The 21506-nt window shown below is 44.7% G+C and overlaps 3 protein-coding genes across 4 annotated transcripts in view; 2 read left to right on the forward strand and 1 right to left on the reverse strand.

Moving 5' to 3' along the window:
- Positions 1-20177, forward strand: part of LOC107768367 (uncharacterized) — a 32440-nt gene extending 12263 nt beyond the window's left edge. Inside the window, exon 14 of one of the 2 annotated variants that reach the window (XM_075237580.1) lies at positions 20095-20177. The gene's annotated coding sequence lies outside the window, so the exon portion shown is untranslated. Of the gene's footprint in view, positions 1-2794; positions 3223-20094 lie in introns of those variants that run through there. The other variant, XM_075237577.1, reaches the window with a different exon arrangement.
- Positions 794-1933, forward strand: LOC142172786 (uncharacterized). The gene is made up of 2 exons (XM_075236474.1): positions 794-1115; positions 1401-1933. The coding sequence occupies exons 1-2, from the start codon at positions 794-796 to the stop codon at positions 1931-1933; spliced, it is 855 nt and encodes a 284-aa protein (XP_075092575.1).
- Positions 14398-19452, reverse strand: LOC107831667 (uncharacterized). The gene is made up of 5 exons (XM_075236475.1): positions 18810-19452; positions 18499-18743; positions 16078-16122; positions 14655-14718; positions 14398-14510 (listed from the first exon to the last, which is right to left on the reverse strand). Exons 1-5 carry the CDS (start codon positions 19450-19452, stop codon positions 14398-14400), a joined length of 1110 nt encoding a protein of 369 aa, XP_075092576.1.
- Positions 20178-21506: the final 1329 nt, after the last annotated feature.

Here is a 21506-nt window from a genome sequence, read left to right on the forward strand (position 1 = left end):
AAAGAAAGCTGCTTCTTTAACTGATTTGTTAAAGAAAAATGTTGTAAGGGTTTGGACTGAGAAATGCAGTAGCGCATTTGAGATGCTGAAAGAAGCTATTGCCTCAGAACCTATTTTAAAACTTCCGGATTTTGAACTACCCTTTGAAGTTCATACCGATGCTTCTGACAAGGCTGTTAGAGGTGTGTTGGTTCAAAACGGCCACCCAGTGGCGTTTGAAAGCAGGAAATTGAATGAAGTAGAGCAAAGATATTCGGCGCAAGAGAAAGAAATGGTTGTTGTGATCCACTGCTTGCAGATTTGGCGGGTGTATTTGTTGGGGACAAAGTTCGTTGTGAGAACATATAATGTGGCAAATACATATTTCAAGATGCAGAAAAAGCTAAGTCCGAAGCAGGCACGTTGGCAAACATTCTTGGCAGAGTATGATTTTATGTGGGAACATAAGCCGGGAAAAGACAAGCAAGTTGCTGATGCATTAAGCCGAAAGGAGGTATTAGCTGCTGTTTATTCTGTTACACGACTTGAATTTGATTTTCTTGATAAGATCAAGGCATGTGCTGCTAATGATCCATTATACATCAAAACAATGAATCATGTGAAGGAAGGGACGGTAAGAAGGTACTGGATCGAGGACGATCTCCTCTATTTCAAAGGGGGGAGAATCGTAGTACCACTTAGCGTTGGGATACATCGTGAACTGTTGAAAGAGACTCACGATACCTTATGGGCGGGTCATCCAGGAATTGAAAGAACGATGGCCCTACTGTCCTGATACTATTTTTGGCCCAAGATGGAACATGATGTGGAAGCCTACGTGAAGAGCTGTCTTGTGTGTCAGCTTGACAAAATTGAGCGAAAGAAGGAGGCAGGTTTACTACAACCTCTGCCCATCCCAGAAGAACCATGGCAATCTGTTATCAGTGGATTTCCAAAGGTCAATGGATTTTCGTCAAACATGGTTTTGGTTGATAGATTTTCCAAGTATGCTGTTTTTATTGCTGCCCCGACAGAATGTCCTTCAAACGTTGCGGCTGAATTATTCTTCAAAAATGTGGTTAAATACTTCGGAATGCCGAAGGATGTCATTAGTGACAGGGATGCATGGTTTACAGGTCGGTTTTAGACCTATCTGTTCAATTTGATGGGTACAAACTTGAAGTTCTCAACGGCAAACCATCCCCAAACTGATGGTCAAACAGAAAGAACTAACCATCTGTTGGAAGAATATTTGAGGCACTATGTGACTGCGAGTCAACGCAACTGGACAGATTTGCTAGATTGTGCACAACTCTTCTATAATTTGCACAAGTCTTCAGCAACGGAGATGAGATTGTTTTGGGGAAACAGCCTACACAACCATTGGTGATTGCACAACAAAAGACTGGGTAAATGTCCAGCAGCTTACCGTTATGGTTGGGATAGACAAGCTATAATCAAAGAGGCGACAGATAGCTTGGCAAAAGCTCAGAGGAGGATGAAGAAGTATGCTGACAAACACAGACGTCCACTAGAGTTCAGGGTGGGTGAAAAGGTGTTGCTAAAACTTACTCCACGGATTTGGAAAAACATTGGCAGCCGGGTTAGGCATAGAGCCTTGGTTTCAAGGTATGAGGGTCCTTTTGAAGTTGCTTACCGACTAATTCTGCCTGAGAGAATGAAAATACATCCGACTTGCCATGTGAGTTTTCTGAAACCTTATGTTGATGATCCCGAAGATCCGGACCGGCACAAAACAAAGAGAGCTCCTTCTGAGATGCGCACTCAGCTAGAGGAAAAGATAGAGAAAGTGCTTGACCACAGAGTTCTTGGGATGCATAAGAAAAATAGGCGGACAGAATTCTTGATACAGTGGAAAGGAAAGCTCGAGGCAGATGCGACTTGGGAAAAGGGTGATTCATTGTGGCAATACGAACATCAAGTAGAGGACTAATTGAAATAAGCCTCGACGAGGACGTCGAGTTCAACTAGTGGGGGTGGTTTGTTAGCCCCTAAAGTTGAGTCATGACGGATGCCGGGAAGAAACAATGTAAAAGGCTTGTACATTGCCCCTTGACATGGTTTGTGGAAGTTTTGACAAAGCAATGTATGGGGGTGTGTCTAAGTTGTGCACGAACTTGGGCGGGTTAGCTAGACAAGTGTCTTCAGTGATGGCAAGACAACTTTGGTTGTGGGCGACGGCTATGGCAGAGGAAGATAAACACATGGCACTTGACTAAGGCATGTGTACGGAACAATGGGACGGCATGACTGTGACGAGAACGTTGTCATAAGCAAATGTGCGAGGCATGGTCCGAAGGTTAGGCAGGTTAAAGGCAAAGTGTGGGCAGAGCTGTGAGACAAGTGTGCAAGACATGTGATAGTGGGATAATGCTGATGATGCCATTTCGTGGAAGGTCCCATTAAGGGATGAGTGCTCCAGCAAACATGGCTGAGTGCTCCACCAAACATGGATAAGTGCTGATAATGATTATAGTGCTTAATTACAGAATAACTATAATTGATAATGATTATAGTGGTTATACGCCCCTTTGTATTTACCCCTTAAAATTTTCAACTCTTATTCTCCTTTTTATCCAGTAAATTAAGAGAAGTAATACAAAATCTTATTTAGTAATTTTTGTTGTATGTTAGTAATTTGTCTATCAGATCTATACCACTTACAGCACATACAAAACGAATTTCTGATACGAAATAACATAAACATTAATCAAAGAAGTAGATAGGTAAAATAGTTTCAAATTGTTGAAATAATTTGCAACGATCTTACGTCAAATAAGTTTTGCTCTTTTAGGTTCTATGTGCTGGAAAAGATCTTGCTACTGAAGAAATGATAAACCGAATGATTAATCCGTTGAGGAATCTTCAGAAAACAGTACCAGCAGCCACCTGGGCATCGGCGTGGTCATTGCTATTGCCTCAGCAGGAGATGTAACTAGAATCCATTCTATCACCTAAAGAAAATGCTAACTTGTCATCAGTGCAATCAGGGGCAAAGTTAGGTGGACGCAAGGGGCGTAAATTGAAAGGCCATCGTCAAAAACTTAAATTGCGCAAATAGGGTAAAATAATTCTCTTGACAAAAGAGAAGATGCTAGTGGAGTGGCAAAGATGGCTTAAAAATTGCTTTAGGATATAGGTTCAAATCTAACCGTGGCATTCTTGAAATTTTCTAATATTCTAACTCCACTTCTGAGTGCAATAAAGCTATGATTTATGCAACTTTGTGTCCTTCAAACATGACCAGGAAGATGAAGGTATGATGCAATTTGCTAGGCTATTGCTGTTTGCTTGAATCTCATTGAGTCAACCGGTGAATGGATGGTTCCTCTACAGCTGCTCTGAACATCTTGTTATCCAAATTCAGAAGCAGCTATGTTTCATTGTGAATCTCTTTGCCCCTTCCTTCATTTTCATGAATGTTTCTATTAGATATGTTGAGCAAGAAATCAGTAAACACGGTCAAGAACTAGACTTGTATAGGTGTGATCCCCTTCTAAGTTTTAAAATCCTGTCAGTCGCGTAGGCGACGTGTGCTGACAAAGCATTGTGAAGGAACATCCGACAGAGGGACTATGTATGAGGCAACAACCATCAAGATATGTTGTGTTGCATGTCCTAAGTGTGCCTATTTATAAACAAAACTGTCCACTGGTGGGCAGTTGACCCGTCCAGCTATGAGGTACCACTTGTCACGAGCTTAACTCCAGTAAGCTACGTGCGGACAACTAGACATCTGTTATCTGCTTCTAGTCTCAGTCCTAACGAAATAACAAGCACAAAGTCGTGCTCAAGCTAATAAGCAAAAAGTAAAGGAAGAAATACATCATAGCAGTACCTTCTTTAGAGCCGCTACAGGCCGCTCCTCACAACCATCAAATGTATTAATCGATCTATATCTCTTGATTTGTTTTATCTCTTTCTTTCAAAGACTATTATGGTGGAGATTTAAGCACAAGATTCTAATAAATTATACATACTGGAACGTAAAAAGTAAATTGATCATTCTCTCTACGGAAAATAACTGTTGCCTACGTATCTCACGCCCTGTGAGAATCAAACCGGCGTAGTTCGCCCAACATAAACTAAACTTGTAAACAAGACTCCTTTCTTTTGTTTTTTCAAATAAATCAAACTATAAAAAAGAAAAAAAAATTCATTTTTCAAAATTTCGGCAGGGTCACTTGTCACGAGCTTAACTCCAGTAAGCTACGTGCGGACAACTAGACAGCTGTTATCTGCTTCTAGTCTCAGTCCTAACAAAATAGCAAACACAAAGTCGTGCTCAAGCTAAGACAAACACACACAAAGGCTGGAAAGACAATGAAATGAAAGGCACACAAAGATTGGGAGGCCAAGGCCAATTTTTTGATTTACTTGATAAACAAAGGGAAAATACAAAGTGTATATGAGATGCCTTCCAACAAGGCCTAAGTATGCCTATTTATATACAAAACTGTCCACTGGTGGGCAGTGGACCCGTCCAGCTGTGAGGCATTGCCCTAAGTGGCCTCCATCATTATGTTGGCAGATTTCCTGCCTGTGGCCTCGTCCAGCTGCTGGGCACTAATTCCTGCTGGCCCAGATTGGCTCTTATGATTGTGCTGCTAGGTTGTGGCCCTGCCCAGCTGTGCAGCACTTGTCTTTGTTGGCAGAGGGTGGCTGTCATGATTTAGGTTTGACTCGGTTTGTGGCCCTGTAGGCGGCAAAATCAGTAACGAGTTTGGCGGGTCGGCACACACTCCTCCACTTGAAATGGCGATGACCGCGGCGCCACAAAGGTTCAAGTAATCATAGACTTGATCTTTGAACTGCCATAGATCCTCATACTTTTCCCATGATACCTCCTCCGGTGACTGTCCCTTCCAATGAACAAGAAATTGGGCACTTGAGTTGCCCCAGCCTTTGCCTCGGACTAGTTGGTGATCAATGATCGCCTCAATTTTTTTGTCAAGGGCAGAAGGTGTGATGAAAATTTGGGCACGGCTGGACTACCCCCGTTCCGCATCATCCTTGTCTTCATAATATGGCTTGAGCTGGCTAGCATGGAAGACGGGATGGATTTTCAAGTGATGAGGCATGTCCAGCTTAAAAGAAATCTTGCCAACCTTGGCAGTGATTTCAAATGGTCCCTCGTAGCGCTGAATCAAGTTTTGGTTGACGCCTCTCAATGATTTGAACTGCCGGGGATTGAATTTAACCATCACTTTATCCCCAATTCTGTAGTTCACCGGACGCCTCTTACGATCAACAAACTTTTTCATCTTGCGGGCAACCTTATCTAAGTAAGCCCTTGCCATATCCATTTGCTCCTCCCAAGCTTTTGCCATATGAAATGCCCCTGAGTTCCTTAATTCTGCACTCGTGGGCAAAGACTGATGAGTGTTAGGCTGCTGCCCCGTTGCAAGTTCGAAAGGGCTCCTCCCGGTCGATTCACTGCGTTGCAGGTTGTATGAAAATTGGGCAGTGTCAAGTAGCTTGGCCCAATCCTTTTGATTGGCACTAACAAAGTGCCTCAAATATAGCTCCAAGAGAGCATTGATCCTCTCCGTTTGGCCATCCGTTTGTGGACGAAAACTGGTGGAGAAGTACAACTTCGATCCCAACAAGTTGAACAGCTCTTTCCAAAAAGCATCGGTAAAAGAGGGATCACGATCGCTTATGATGTGTTTCGGGATGCCCCAATGTTTTACCACGTCTCTGAGAAACAAACGTGCTGCCTCCTTAGCTTTGCAATTAGCGGTGGTGGCAGTAGATGTCGCATATTTTGAAAACCGATCAACCACTACCATGATTGTGCCAAAGCCCTCCGAGTTTGGCAGACACGTGATGAAATCCATGGTGACGCTGTCCCATGGATTTTCCGCTATTGGTAAAGGCTCCAGCAAGCCTCCCGATACTTTGTGTTCAACTTTGTCCTGTTGGCACACAAGACACGTTCGGACGTACACTTCAATGTCATCCCTCATATGCGGCCAATAATATGATGCCTCTAACAATGCTCTAGTGCGTTGTTGGCCTGGATGCCCTGCCCAAATTGTGTCATGCCCCTCGTTGATTAGGGTGCGCCTAAGGTTGCTCCATTTAGGCACAAAGATGCGTCTGCCGGTAGTATACAGGAGACCATTTTCCACCCAAAACTTCTTTGTCTTGCCTTGACTGGCTAAGTCAAGAAGTTGCTTTGCCACCGGATCATGCTGCATTCCTTCCTTGATTGCATCAAGGATATCGCTGTTGGTTGGCTAACAATTGGCGCTAGCACTGCCTTCCGACTCAATGCGTCAGCCACGACATTAGCTTTCCCCGGCTTATACTCCAAGGAATAGTCAAATTCCGCCAAGAAGTCCTGCCACCTTGCTTGCTTAGGTGACAACTTCTTTTGTGACTGGAAATAACTCGTCGCCACATTATCTGTTTTGACGACAAAAGGTGCTCCCAACAAGTAATGACGCCAGGTCCTAAGGCAATGAACTATGGCCGTCATCTCCTTTTCTTGGACCGTATACCGACGCTCCGCATCATTCAATTTTTTGCTCTCAAAGGCTATTGGGTGGCCCTCTTGCATTAGGACTCCCCCAATAGCAAAATCAGATGCATCCGTGTGGATTTCAAAGACTTTCGTAAAGTCTGGTAAGGCCAAAACAGGCTCCTCCGTAATTGCTGATTTGAGCCCCTCGAATGCCTCTTTACACAATTCGGTCCACTCCCAAGAATGAACCTTCATCAGTAAGTCTGTGAGTGGAGCCGCAATTGTTGAGTAGCCAAGAATGAATCATCGGTAATAGTTGGCAAGGCCAAGAAAGGACCTCAACTTGGTTACCTTTGTTGGGGCCTCCCAATCTCTAATCGCTGCAACTTTGTGGCTGTCCATTCGAATCTGTCCTTGGCTGATCGTATGCCCCAAAAATTTCACTTGGTGTTGGGCAAAAGAACACTTTTCCCTTTTCACGAACAGGGTGTTTTCCCTCATAATTTGGAAAACTTTTCGGAGGTGATCAAGATGTTCCTCCATGCTGCTGCTATAGATCACAATGTCATCCAGGTAGATGACTACAAACTGATCCAAAAAGGGGTGGAACAATTTGTTCATTAACGTGCAAAACGTTGCGGGGGCGTTGGTTAAGCCAAACGGCATCACCAACCACTCAAAGGCTCCATAACGGGTTACACATGTCGTCTTCGGTTCATCTCCTTCGGCTATGCTGACTTGATAATATCCTTTCCTTAAATCCATCTTGGTAAATACCTTGGCTTGGCCAAGACGATCAAACAAATCTGCTATCAAAGGGATTGGATATTTGTTTTTCACCGTGACTTTGTTGAGTGCACGATAGTCTATGCATAGTCGTAATGACCCATCTTGCTTCTTTTGAAACAAGACTGGTGCTCCAAATGGCACCTTTGACGGTCTAACGTATCCCGCTTCAAGCAACTCCTTCAGTTGCTTCCTCAATTCCTCCAATTCTGGAGGTGCCATGCGATACGGACCCATGGCAGGTGGCTTTGCTCCCGGAATCAGCTCAATCTGATGATCCACCTCTCTTCGTGGTGGCAAACATTTGGGAAGTTCTTCCGGCATAACATCCATGTTTTCATCAAAAACCCGCTGCACACATGGGGGCAAGGTCTCATCAACCTTGACCTCATCAATCTCAGTTATGGCTGCTAAGAACGTGGCTTCTCCTCTCTTGAAGCCCTTCACAATCTGCATTGCTGATAATTGACCTACGGCTTGTGGCACACGAAGGGTTGGTACCACACAAGGACCCCTTGGATCATAAATATAGATTTGGTTAAGGCTGGGGAAATGCACGCCATTACTTCATCCCAATAGTCCAGGCCCAATACGATATCAAACACGTCCATGGGAGCGACGAAGAAACACGCACTCCCATACCAAGCTCCTAAATTGAGTTGCACATTGGGAGCAACTCCATTTACGTTTGTGAGATTGGCATCGACTCTTTTTAACAAAGAGCTGCTGGGACTAAAAGTAAGAGCAAGTGATCTAGCCTTTGCTTCAGTCACAAAGTTGTGTGTCGCCCCAGTGTCGACCATGATGCGAACGGGTTGTCCATTAAGCTTCGCATCCACAAATAGTGATCCTTTTTGCTTTAACCTGGGTTCCTTGCCTATCACAACACCTAGTAAAGTCTGACCCATTTGGGCAAGATCAGGTTTGTCCCGCACAACCTGCTTCAAAGTAGGCTCCTTGGTCAGCAACGCACCGAGCATCATGTGGCCAAGATGCACCACGTTTTGTCTCCCTTGGGCAACAACCTCGCCCGCTTGCATATCCATTTGTGCCGCACCTTCTTGCCTCCGTTCTGCTGCGATTAAGGCACTGAGCTTGCCCAAAGAAGGACAATCTCTGTAGTGATGGTCAGGGTCCTTGCAAAGATAGCAACCATTGCGTGGACCATTCGCCTTCTTCCTTTCATTGTACCTGTCGCGCCAGTGTGATTGGCAGTTGCCTTCTCCTTTGGAATTACGATTGAAGCCAGCAATTTGTTTGCCTTTGTCTCGATAGGTACGATCTCCTCCAGATCTGACGGGTTTGCCCTTGGTGTCCCTTGACTTGGTGACTTCTGTCCTAAAATCCGTCAAGGATTCAGTCACGGCGATAGCTTCATTGACGTCCTTCACTTGACGTCGCTGCAACTCTTGTTTGGCCCAGTTTAGAAGGCCATCCATGAAATAAAACAACAAGTCCTCACTTGACATGTTGGGGATCTGTAAAATGAGTTGGTGAACTCCTTTACGTACTCACGAATGGAAGTTGTCTGCTTCAGCTCTCTCAACTTCCGACGAGCCTCATTGACGACGTTCTGTGGGTAAAACTGTCGTTTTAGCTCGGACTTGAACTGCTCCCAAGTTTGGATGGAGCAAGTGCCTTTCTCCATCTCGGTTTTCTTCCTCCGCCACCAAAGCATGGCGGTGTCGGTTAGGTATATCGTTGCGGCCCTGATTTTGGCAGCCTCATCAACGATGTTGAGGTGCTCATAGTAGTCCTCCATTTTCCAAATGAAGTTCTCAACGTCTTGAGCGCTTCTTTCGACTCTGAACTCTTTAGGTTTAGGGGCATCGATTTTGGTTTCACGAATCGTCACAGGACCAGTGCCACCGGCAAGCCTTACTGCCTCTAATTGTTGCTTTAGAATCTCAACCTCCCTGTGCAACGTTGAGACAGCCTCGGTCAGCTTGAGCTCAAGGTTGGTTAGTTCTTCCTTGTGCTCCTCGGTCATTTGATCCACGGCTTCCTTGACGTCTCCCAGCTCTTCTAAGGCAGTAGACTCAAGTGAAGCGAAGTTGCCTTCAACAACTTCAAGACGCTGGTTTAAAGCAGCTAAACCAGCCTCAGTGAGGTCTACCCGCTCGTCTAAGCGGCTTGATGCAGAACCATAACCTTCCTCGCCATGACTAACCTGCTGTGGGGGTGGCTCATAGGAAACACCCTCACTTGTCATGGCTATGGCAGGATCTCGCGCCTTGCTCGTCCCTCTTTTCTTTGGTTTATTCTTCTTTGTTGGTGACTCATCTCTCCCACGAATGTTGCCTAGATCAACATTATCTTTATCTGTTGCCATTCTGTAAACCTCGCTCTGATACCACGTGTCGCGGGCCTAGCATTTCACCGACGCGGCGCCTGCAGTTGGAGTGAGCCTTTTGAGCAAGCTCCACCACAGGCACAGGATCATGCTAGAAAACCTGGGATAAGGAAGGGCTGGCCTACAGTGCGGGGTGACTGCAGGCGCCGCGCGGGCATTTTGGTGCCGCTAGTGTCGGTGAAATGCTAGGCCCGCGACACGTGGTATCAGAGCGAGGTTTACAGAATGGCAACAGATAAAGATAATGTTGATCTAGGCAACATTCGTGGGAGAGATGAGTCACCAACAAAGAAGAATAAACCAAAGAAAAGAGGGACGAGCAAGGCCCGAGATCCTGCCATAGCCATGACAAGTGTGGGTGTTTCCTATGAGCCACCCCCACAGCAGGTTAGTCATGGCGAGGAAGGTTATGGTTCTGCATCAAGCCGCTTAGACGAGCGGGTAGACCTCACTGAGGCTGGTTTAGCTGCTTTAAACCAGCGTCTTGAAGTTGTTGAAGGCAACTTCGCTTCACTTGAGTCTACTGCCTTAGAAGAGCTGGGAGACGTCAAGGAAGCCGTGGATCAAATGACCGAGGAGCACAAGGAAGAACTAACCAACCTTGAGCTCAAGCTGACCGAGGCTGTCTCAACGTTGCACAGGGAGGTTGAGATTCTAAAGCAACAATTAGAGGCAGTAAGGCTTGCCGGTGGCACTGGTCCTGTGACGATTCGTGAAACCAAAATCGATGCCCCTAAACCCAAAGAGTTCAGAGTCGAAAGAAGCGCTCAAGACGTTGAGAACTTCATTTGGAAAATGGAGGACTACTATGAGCACCTCAACATCGTTGATGAGGCTGCCAAAATCAGGGCCGCAACGATGTACCTAACCGACACCGCCATGCTTTGGTGGCGGAGGAAGAAAACCGAGATGGAGAAAGGCACTTGCTCCATCCAAACTTGGGAGCAGTTCAAGTCCGAGCTAAAACGACAGTTTTACCCACAGAACGTCGTCAATGAGGCTCGTCGGAAGTTGAGAGAGCTGAAGCAGACAACTTCCATTCGTGAGTACGTAAAGGAGTTCACCAACTCATTTTACAGATCCCCAACATGTCAAGTGAGGACTTGTTGTTTTATTTCATGGATGGCCTTCAAAACTGGGCCAAACAAGAGTTGCAGCGACGTCAAGTGAAGGACGTCAATGAAGCTATCGCCGTGGCTGAATCCTTGACGGATTTTAGGACAGAAGCCACCAAGTCAGGTGTCGTGATTCCAAAGGAGAAGGCAACCGTCAATCACACTGGCGCGACAGGTACAATGAAAGGAAGAAGGCGAATGGTCCACGCAATGGTTGCTATCTTTGCAAGGACCCTGACCATCACTACAGAGATTGTCCTTCTTTGGGCAAGCTCAGTGCCTTAATCGCAGCAGAACGGAGGCAAGAAGGTGCGGCACAAATGGATATGCAAGCGGGCGAGGTTGTTGCCCAAGGGAGACAAAACGTGGTGCATCTTGGCCACATGATGCTCGGTGCGTTGCTGACCAAGGAGCCTACTTTGAAGCAGGTTGTGCGGGACAAACCTGATCTTGCCCAAATGGGTCAGACTTTACTGGGTGTTGTGATAGGCAAGGAACCCAGGTTAAAGCAAAAAGGATCACTATTTGTGGATGCGAAGCTTAATGGACAACCCGTTCACATCATGGTCGACACTGGGGCGACACACAACTTCGTGACTGAAGCAAAGGCTAGATCACTTGCTCTTACTTTTAGTCCCAGCAGCTCTTTGTTAAAAAGAGTCAATGCCAATCTCACAAACGTAAATGGAGTTGCTTACAATGTGCAACTCAATTTAGGAGCTTGGCATGGGAGTGCGAGTTTCTTCGTCGCTCCATGGACGTGTTTGATATCGTATTGGGCCTGGGCTATTGGGATGAAGTAATGGCGTTCATTTCCCCAGCCTTAACCAAATCTATATTTATGATCCAATGGGTCCTTGTGTGGTACCAACCCTTCGTGTGCCACAAGCCGTAGGTCAATTATCAGCAATGCAGATTGTGAAGGGCTTCAAGAGAGGAGAAGCCACGTTCTTAGCAGCCATAACTGAGATTGATGAGGTCAAGGTTGATGAGACCTTGCCCCCATGTGTGCAGCGGGTTCTTGATGAAAACATGGATGTTATGCCGGAAGAACTTCCCAAATGTTTGCCACCACGAAGAGAGGTGGATCATCAGATTGAGCTGATTCCGGAGCAAAGCCACCTGCCATGGGTCCGTATCGCATGGCACCTCCAGAATTGGAGGAATTGAGGAAGCAACTGAAGGAGTTGCTTGAAGCGGGATACGTTAGACCGTCAAAGGTGCCATTTGGAGCACCAGTCTTGTTTCAAAAGAAGCAAGATGGGTCATTACGACTATGCATAGACTATCGTGCACTCAACAAAGTCACGGTGAAAAACAAATATCCAATCCCTTTGATAGCAGATTTGTTTGATCGTCTTGGCCAAGCCAAGGTATTTACCAAGATGGATTTAAGGAAAGGATATTATCAAGTCAGCATAGCCGAAGGAGATGAACCGAAGACGACATGTGTAACCCGTTATGGAGCCTTTGAGTGGTTGGTGATGCCGTTTGGCTTAACCAACGCCCCCGCAACGTTTTGCACATTAATGAACAAATTGTTCCACCCTTTTTGGATCAGTTTGTAGTCATCTACCTGGATGACATTGTGATCTATAGCAGCAGCATGGAGGAACATCTTGATCACCTCTGAAAAGTTCTCCAAATTCTGAGGGAAAACAACCTGTTCGTGAAAAGGGAAAAGTGTTCTTTTGCCCAACCCCAAGTGAAATTTTTGGGGCATACGATCAGCCAAGGACAGATTCGTATGGACATCCACAAAGGTGCAGCGATTAGAGATTGGGAGGCCCCAACAAAGGTAACCGAGTTGAGGTCCTTTCTTGGCCTTGCCAACTATTACCGATGATTCATTCTTGGCTACTCAACAATTGCGGCTCCACTCACAGACTTACTGATGAAGGTTCATTCCTGGGAGTGGACCGAATTGTGTAAAGTGGCATTCGAGGGGCTCAAATCAGCAATTACGGAGGAGCTTGTTTTGGCCTTACCAGACTTTACGAAAGTCTTTGAAATCCACACGGATGCATCTGATTTTGCTATTGGGGGAGTCCTAATGCAAGAGGGCCACCCAATAGCCTTTGAGAGCAAAAAATTGAATGATGCGGAGCGTCGATATACGGTCCAAGAAAAGAAGATGACGGCCGTAGTTCATTGCCTTAGGACCTGGCGTCATTACTTGTTGGGAGCACCTTTTGTCGTCAAAACAGATAATGTGGCGACGAGTTATTTCCAGTCACAAAAGAAGTTGTCACCTAAGCAAGCAAGGTGGCAGGACTTCTTGGCGGAATTTGACTATTCCTTGGAGTATAAGCCGGGGAAAGCTAATGTCGTGGCCGACGCATTGAGTCGGAAGGCAGTGCTAGCGCCAATTGTTAGCACAACCAACAACGATATCCTTGACGCAATCAAGGAAGGAATGCAGCATGATCCGGTGGCAAAGCAACTTCTTTGACTTAGCCAGCCAAGGCAAGACAAAGAAGTTTTGGGTGGAAAATGGTCTCTTGTATACTACCGGCAGACACATCTTTGTGCCTAAATGGAGCAACCTTAGGCGCACCCTAATCAACGAGGGGCATGACACAATTTGGGCAGGGCATCCAGGCCAACAACGCACTTTGGCATTGTTAAAGACATCATATTATTGGCCGCATATGAGGGATGACATTGAAGTGTACGTCCGAACATGTCTTGTGTGCCAACAGGACAAAGTTGAACACAAAGTACCTGGAGGCTTGCTGGAGCCTTTACCAATAGCGGAAAATCCATGGGACAGCGTCACCATGGATTTCATCACGTGTCTGCCAAACTCGGAGGGCTTTGGCACAATCATGGTAGTGGTCGATCGGTTTTCAAAATATGCGACATTTACTGCCACCACCGCTAATTGCAAAGCTAAGGAGGCAGCACGTTTGTTTCTCAGAGACGTGGTAAAACATTAGGGCATCCCGAAACACATCATAAGCGATCGTGATCCCTCTTTTACCGATGCTTTTTGGAAAGAGCTGTTCAACTTGTTGGGATCGAAGTTGCACTTCTCCACCCGTTTTCATCCACAAACGGAGAGGATCAATGCTCTCTTGGAGCTATATTTGAGGCACTTTGTTAGTGCCAATCAAAAGGATTGGGCCAAGCTACTTGACACTGCCCAATTTTCATACAACCTGCAACGCAGTGAATCGACCGGGAGGAGCCCTTTCGAACTTGCAACGGGGCAGCAGCCTAACACTCCTCAGTCTTTGCCCACGAGTGCAGAATTAAGGAACCCAGGGGCGTTTCATATGGCAAAAGCTTGGGAGGAGCAAATGGATATGGCAAGGGCTTACTTAGATAAGGCTGCCCGCAAGATGAAAAAGTTTGTTGATCGTAAGAGGTGTCCGGTGAACTACAGAATTGGGATAAAGTGATGGTTAAACTCAATCCCCGACAGTTCAAATCATTGAGAGGTGTCAATCAAAACTTGATTCGGCGCTACGAGGGGCCATTTGAAATCACTGCCAAGGTTGGCAAGATTTCTTTTAAGCTGGACATGCCTCATCACTTGAAAATCCATCCCGTCTTCCATGCTAGCCAGCTCAAGCCATATTAAGAAGACAAGGATGATGCGGAACGGGGGCAGTCCAGCCGTGCCCAAATTTTCATCACACCTTCTGCCCTTGACAAAAAAATTGAGGCGATCATTGATCACCAACTAGTCCGAGGCAAAGGCTGGGGCAACTCAAGTGCCCAATTTCTTGTTCATTGGAAGGGACAATCACCGGAGGAGGCATCATGGGAAAAGTACGAGGATCTATGGCAGTTCAAAGATCAAGTCCATGATTACTTGAACCTTTGTGGCGCCGCGGTCGTCGCCATTTCAAGTGGAGGAGTGTGTGCCGACCCGCCAAACTCATTACTGATTTTGCCGCCTACAGGGCCACAAACCGAGTCAAACCTGAATCATGGCAGCCACCCTCTGCCAACAAAGACAAGTGCTGCACAGCTGTCAGGGCCACAACCTAGCAACACAATCATAGGAGCCAATCTGGGCCAGCAGGAATTAGGGCCCAGCAGTTGGACGGGGCCACAGGCAGGAAATCTGCCAACATAATGATGGAGGCCACTTAGGGCAGTGCCTCACAGCTGGACGGGTCTATTGCCCACCAGTGGAAAGTTTTGTATATAAATAGGCATACTTAGGCCTTGTTGGAAGGCATCTCATATACACTTTGTATTTTCCCTTTGTTTATCAAGTAAATCAAAAAATTGGCCTTGGCCTCCCAATCTTTGTGTGTCTTTCATTTCATTGTCTTTCCAGCCTTTGTGTGTGTTTGCCTTAGCTTGAGCACGACTTTGTGCTTGCTATTTTGTTAGGACTGAGACTAGAAGCAGATAACAGCTGTCTAGTTGTCCGCACGTAGCTTACTGGAGTTAAGCTCGTGACAAGTGACCCTGCCGAAATTTTGAAAAATGAATTTTTTTTCTTTTTTTTAGTTTGATTTATTTGAAAAAACAAAAGAAAGGAGTCTTGTTTACAAGTTTATGTTGGGCGAACTACGCCGGTTTGATTCTCATAGGGCGTTAGATACGTAGGCAACCGTTATTTTCGGCAGAGAGAATGATCAATTTACTTTTTACGTTCCAGTATGTATAATTTATTAGAATCTTGTGCTTAAATCTCCACCATAATAGTCTTTGAAAGAAAGAGATAAAACAAATCAAGAGATATAGATCGATTACTACCTTTGATGGTTCTGAGGAGCGGCCTGTAGCGGCTCTAAAGAAGGTACTGCTATGATGTATTTCTTCCTATACTTTTTGCTTATTATATGACTAGTTTCTGGACACGTGTATCCCATGCTAATTATACAAATATTTCAAGATGGTATATATTTTATGATGATTCTTTTTTTTTACAAGTATAGAAAGCTGGAGAAGAACACTTTTATATCAATAAAGTATAACAAATATTGGTAAACCATAATGTATAATTGTATATATTGGCACAAATAATAACTTTAAATTTCTTCCCGTATGCATCTACAAGAAACATTATCAAATAACATTACGGTTTCATTTCTTCCCGCGCGCAAGGGCCATATCTACCTAGAAGTAAATTACATTGAAAAAAAAATAACTCTTCCCCTAATTTTAGTATCAAGAATAAATGAGGGAATGTCTTTGTAGAATTCCTTCAAGAATAAATAATGATAAATAGAAAGAAGCAGTAAATAACTTTAAAAAAAAGAAGAGATATACCGTTACTTACCAAAATAAAAAGAGAAATATGATTTTACTTTTAGTAATGGTCATGATCCCATGCAAAAGAAATTGTCAAAAGGACAACACAAGATGCATTTTGAACCTATAATTTATACCTCATCCCTTGCACTCAAGAGACAAAATTGCAGCGGATGAAGTGACTGCAAAAGGAAACATTTTTACCAAACAACAAAAGCAAGTAATACAGCAATAACAATAGCAAAAACTAAAAACAAAATTGTCAGGGAAGAAAAAAGAAAACTAAAATAAAAGGCTGATATGAAATGCCCTAAAAAATTAAATGAAAATAAAAGTAAAGTATAAAACATATATTAAACGCCCAATAAAATTGACCATCTGGTGATAGCTTCATGCTTCACGCCCCATGATTTTTTAGCAATATCATAGGTCCAACTAACAACGAGCATGCTTGATCATAGTCATTTGACAGTCCTTCATACCAACACACAGAACTAATGGCTCTCTCATAAAAAATTAATCAATAATAATAAGAATACATAACAACAACTACCTAGTAAAATCCCACAAAGTGGGGTCTGGGGAGGGTAATGTGTACGCAGATCTTATCCCTACCCCGATAGGGAAGAGAGGTTGTTTCCGATAGACCCTCAGCTCAGAAAGACGAAAAATAAAAATAATAATAATAAAACAAGAAAAGACAATTCATTAGTAACTCCAGTAGAAACCGTAATAGTAACAGAAGCATAACAACCAAAAAGATAAATGACATGCAATAACAGTAACCAGTAACTAAGGCCCGAGGCTAAGATAAATAGCAAGGATAGTGTGGATTCAACATAAACCGCAAGCCATCTAAGATCAACCCTAATCCAACCCCGCCTCACCCCCGGTATGAAGTAAGGAAAGCTCTACTACCCCCTAACCTACAATCCTAATGCTTGACCTCCAAACCTTCCTATCAAGGGCCATGTCCTCAGAAATCTGCAGTCGAACCATGCCCTACCTAATCACCTCTCCCCAATAATTCTTAAGCCTCCCTCTACCTCTTCTCGTACCCACCACGGCCAACCGCTCACTCCTCCTCACCGGAGCATCAAGGCTTCTCTTCCGCTCCGCACGTGCCCGAACCATCTAAGCCTCGCTTCCCGCATCTTGTCATCCACAAGGGCCACGCCCACCTTCTTCCGAATATCTTCATTCCTAATCTTGTCTATCCTAGTGTGCTCGCACATCCACTTCAGCATCCCCATCTCTGCTACCTTCATCCTCTGGATATGGGAGTTCTTAACCGGCCAACACTCTGCCCCATACAACATGGCCGGTCTAACCACAACTCTATAAAACTTACCTTTGAGTATCAATGGCACTTTCTTGTCACACAAAACTCTAGATGCATGCCTCCATTTCATCCAGCCTGCCCCTATACGGTGAGTGACGTCCTCGTCGATCTCTCCGTCCCCCTGGATCATCGACCCAAAATACAACTTTCTCTCTCGGGGATGACCTGTGATCCAAGCCTCACGTCCCTGCCTACTTCTCTCGACTCAGTGCTAAACTTGCACTCCAAGTACTCTGTCTTAGACCTGCTCAATTTGAAACCCTTAGACTCGAGGGTCTGTCTCCAAACCTCCAATCTCTCGTTAACACCGACGCTCGTCTCATCAATTAGAACTATGTCATCAGCAAATAACATACACCATGACACATCCCCTTGAATATGGTGTGTCAATGCATCCATCACCAAGACAAATAAGAACGGGCTAAGCGCAGAGCCTTGGTGTAATCCCATAACAACCGGGAAATGCTCCGAGTCGCCTCCCACAGTCCTAACCTTAGTCTTAGCTCCATCATACATGTCCTTGATTGCTCTTATGTAGTCTAACGACACGCCCTTTGCCTCAAGACATCTCCAGAGCACCTCCCTAGGGACTTTGTCATACGCTTTCTCCAGGTTAATAAACACCATGTGCAGATCCTTCTTCTTATCCCTGTACTGTTCCACCAACCTCCTAATAAAGTGGATAACTTCCATAGTGGAGCGACCCAGCATGAACCCAAACTGATTGTCGGATATAGACGTCGTCTTCCTCACCCTCACCTTCACCACCCTCTCCTAGACTTTCATGGTATGGCTAAGTAACTTGATATCCCTATAATTGTTACAACACTGGATATCACCTTTGTTCTTGTACAACGGTACTACTGTACTCGACCTCCACTCCTCCGGCATCCTCTTCGTCCTAAAAATTACATTAAACAACCTAGTCAACCACTCCAATCCTGCTCTACCCACACTTCTAAAACTCAATCGAGATTTCATCTATCCTGGTCGCTCTACCCCTACTCATCTTACGCAAAGCCCTCACGACCTCCTCCACCTTAATGCGCCTGCAATACCTAAAATCTCGGAGATTCTCCGAATGCCCCAAGTCCCCTAGCGTGATATCCCCGTCCCCCTCCTCGTTCAGAAGTCCATAGAAGTACGTCTGCCATCTCTGCTTATTCTGGGACTCTCCCATCAATACTCTACCATCCTCGTCTTTGATGCACCTTACTTGGTCCAGATCCCGGGCCTTCCTCTCCCTCGCTTTAGCCAGCCGAAACAACTTCCTGTCCCCGCCTTTCTCCCCCAATTCCTCGTATAGGCGGCCAAACGCTGCATTCTTAGCCTCCGTGACTGCCAACTTTGCCTCCTTCCTTGCCACCTTGTACCTCTCTCTATTCGCTCTCCTCTCCTCCTCGCTTGTGCTTCCTGCCAACTTCGTGTACGCTACCTTCTTCGCCTCCACTTTACCTTGGACTACGTCATTCCACTACCAGTCGCCTTGGTGCCTGCCAGAAAAACCCTTCGATATCCCTAGCACACCTCTCTTGCCGCCTCCCTCGCATAGTTCGCCATCGTTGACCACATAGTGCTCGCGTCTCCAAGCTCCCATAGCGGATAACCTCCCATCCAACTCCTGGGCATTATCCTTGGTTAAAGCTCCCCATCTAATCCTCGGTCGGCCATGAGCATACCTCTTCTTCCTCTTCATCATAATGCCGACGTCCATCACTAAGAGCCTATGCTGAGTCGCGAGGGTCTCTCTTGGGATAACCTTACAATCCTTGCACAAACCTCTATCACACCTTCTGAGGAGAAGGTAATCAATCTGAGTCTTCACCGCCGAACTTTGGAAAGTAACCAGATGCTCCTCCCTCTTCGGAAAAGTCAAGTTCGCAATCACCATCTCGAAAGCCTTGGCGAAGTCTAACAGCGAAGTACCTCCTCCGTTTATAACCCCAAGGCCAAAGCCGCCATGCACCTCGCCATAACTACCAGCAGCTGACCCAATATGGCCATTAAAATCCCCTCCAATAAATAACCTTTTAGTAGGTGGAATACTGCGCACAATCTCGTCCAAACCCTCCCAAAAGTGCCTCTTAACCTCCTCATCCAAGCCCGCTTGCGGCGCGTAAGCGCAAACCTCATTGAGGTTGCACTCACCAGTCACCAACTTAATAAACATTAGCCTATTATTCACTCGCCTAACCTCCACCACCAAACTCTCTAGGATCCCTATCCATCAAGATACCCATTCCATTCTTACCCCCCACGACTCCAGATGATAAGGCATGTTACCATTCGGTTATTTTGCTGTGATGAGGTTTTGGTTTAGCAAAAGGCTTCATGGGTACGTAGTGTGGAGCGGCGAGGGTGAAGAAAAGGAAATACATTTAGAGTAGTGGAACAGACTTTACAACATTTAATTATGAGTAGTAAACGGATGGTTTTAGTGGTGGAAGTTAGAAGGGCAAAAATTAACGCTCAATAAATAGTAGAAGATGTAAAAATTCTTAATTACCTTGCATTCTTAATTGTACTTATTCATTTAATAGATTTTTTTTTTGAAGAAGGCCAAAATAGCCAATTAAAATTTTATGGGTATTTTCGTAAATTAACTTCACACTAAGGGGCTTCCCACTTATAATATAGTATGATGATATGATGATTATTAGTAGGAACAAAGTTAAACTTAAGTAACCAGATGTAGATCACCTTTACATCTTTCCTTGAGCAATTTTGGCTCTTGCAATATTCAGAAAGATGGCTACTGACAAGTTGCATCAAATAAATGCCATGACCAGTGAACATCTAACAATCATTGCAGGAGCTGCCTGAAGTTATCTCATCTTTCCTGTGACAAGGAGTAACTTCACCAAAAATTAATATGCAAGCGATACAAAATAGTATCATATAAAGAAATAAAGTTCATACGTCAATGTGATGGATCCATCCAAAGAAATTATTTTGAAGTACAAACACAACTTGAAAAAGTAAAATGTCTTCAACTTTCCCAGCTTCCATCTAGCTGGAGATGTTATTGTGCATAATGAGAACAAGGGAAACAGCTTAAAAGAATCACTGTTTTTCACCTTTGCACAGCAAAAAATAATTCTCAGGTATGTTTTACTTAGACTTAAAAGGTTAAGTGAACAAGCTCAGGAGTCACTACCTGTTGAACCAGTGTTGCAGCTTCAGTATGCACGTCAAGCAGACGAATCTAAGGGATAAACAACGACTTCGATCTGCTGTCCATTTTCTTCTAGCACTTCCTCAAATCTCTTCATTGATTTTTCAAGAGAATCACTGCATGGTTTCACTTCAATCCTCTTTAGGTTTGCAGTGTCTCCAATAGCAGGAGGAATTTCTTGAAGATGAAAGCATCTTTCGACCAGAAGTCTTGGGCAAGCTGGATTCCAAGATCATACCATTCACATTGTGTGATTCAAGTTGAAGAGCATCTAATTTGAGTTGGAGAGGTCCTTTACAGTGGCACTTGAGCTTTCGCAGTCTGGTTGCCTTCTTTATCATGTAGTCTGCTAGCTTGTCAGTGAGAGACACTGTGGCCAAGGTTTCTATGCAACATATGTTTGTTTTTGTGAGGAATGCGTCCATCAAATGACGCAACAGGTTGTACATGCACATGTTTTAACCTTGGTATTGTACCACTGCCTACAGTTATTACTAGCAAAACCTCAAGGTTTGAAAGGTTTGATATCCAAGATGGCATAGACTCCACAAATCCTTTGATTCCAAAGAACTTCAAATGAATTAGCTGTTTTAATCTCAGGAATGGACTGTCTGACACAAGACATTCCATATATAAAACTCTTATGAGTTTAAAGTTCTCGAGATCAAGAAACTCTTGGCAACCATATTGGGGGGGTCTGAAGAATGCGGAACGAGCTTGCACAGCCTCCGGTGCTCATAAAAGGAACTAGTCTAATCTTTGTTCTAACTACTTGTTATCTGCATAAACTTCTCTTCCTTAGCTTTTGCTCCACAAAAATCGTGCGACATATCATGAATGTGACATGTTCTGATTCCTCCGGCGGACCCCTTCTTGCTCACCATTATTAAGCTTCTACCGATGAGATCATTCAGTAAACTTTCTGCAACAAACTCTGAACTTTTTTCCTCTATGTTCTGCACCAATCCCTCAATAGTCCATAACCACGCCAAGTTTGAGAATGGAAGTTTGAACTGTTTATATTATCTGAATTTAGAAATGACTAAAGC

Source organism: Nicotiana tabacum, chromosome 18 (assembly GCF_000715075.1).
Source record: "Nicotiana tabacum cultivar K326 chromosome 18, ASM71507v2, whole genome shotgun sequence".
NCBI lineage: Eukaryota > Viridiplantae > Streptophyta > Magnoliopsida > Solanales > Solanaceae > Nicotiana > Nicotiana tabacum.

Excerpts from the sequence above, each read along its gene's own strand:
- LOC142172786 (XM_075236474.1), top strand. The coding sequence starts at position 794 with ATGGAACATGATGTGGAAGCCTACGTGAAGAGCTGTCTTGTGTGTCAG. Across the intron at positions 1,116-1,400 it reads CAGGGATGCATGGTTTACAG|CAGCTTACCGTTATGGTTGG; the intron begins GTCGGTTTTAGA and ends GTAAATGTCCAG.
- LOC107831667 (XM_075236475.1), bottom strand. The coding sequence starts at position 19,452 with ATGTTTATTAAGTTGGTGACTGGTGAGTGCAACCTCAATGAGGTTTGC. Across the intron at positions 18,744-18,809 it reads CGAGGGAGGCGGCAAGAGAG|TCCAAGGTAAAGTGGAGGCG; the intron begins GTGTGCTAGGGA and ends GGAATGACGTAG. Across the intron at positions 16,123-18,498 it reads AGGCCCGGGATCTGGACCAA|TCACTTCATCCGCTGCAATT; the intron begins GTAAGGTGCATC and ends TTCCTTTTGCAG.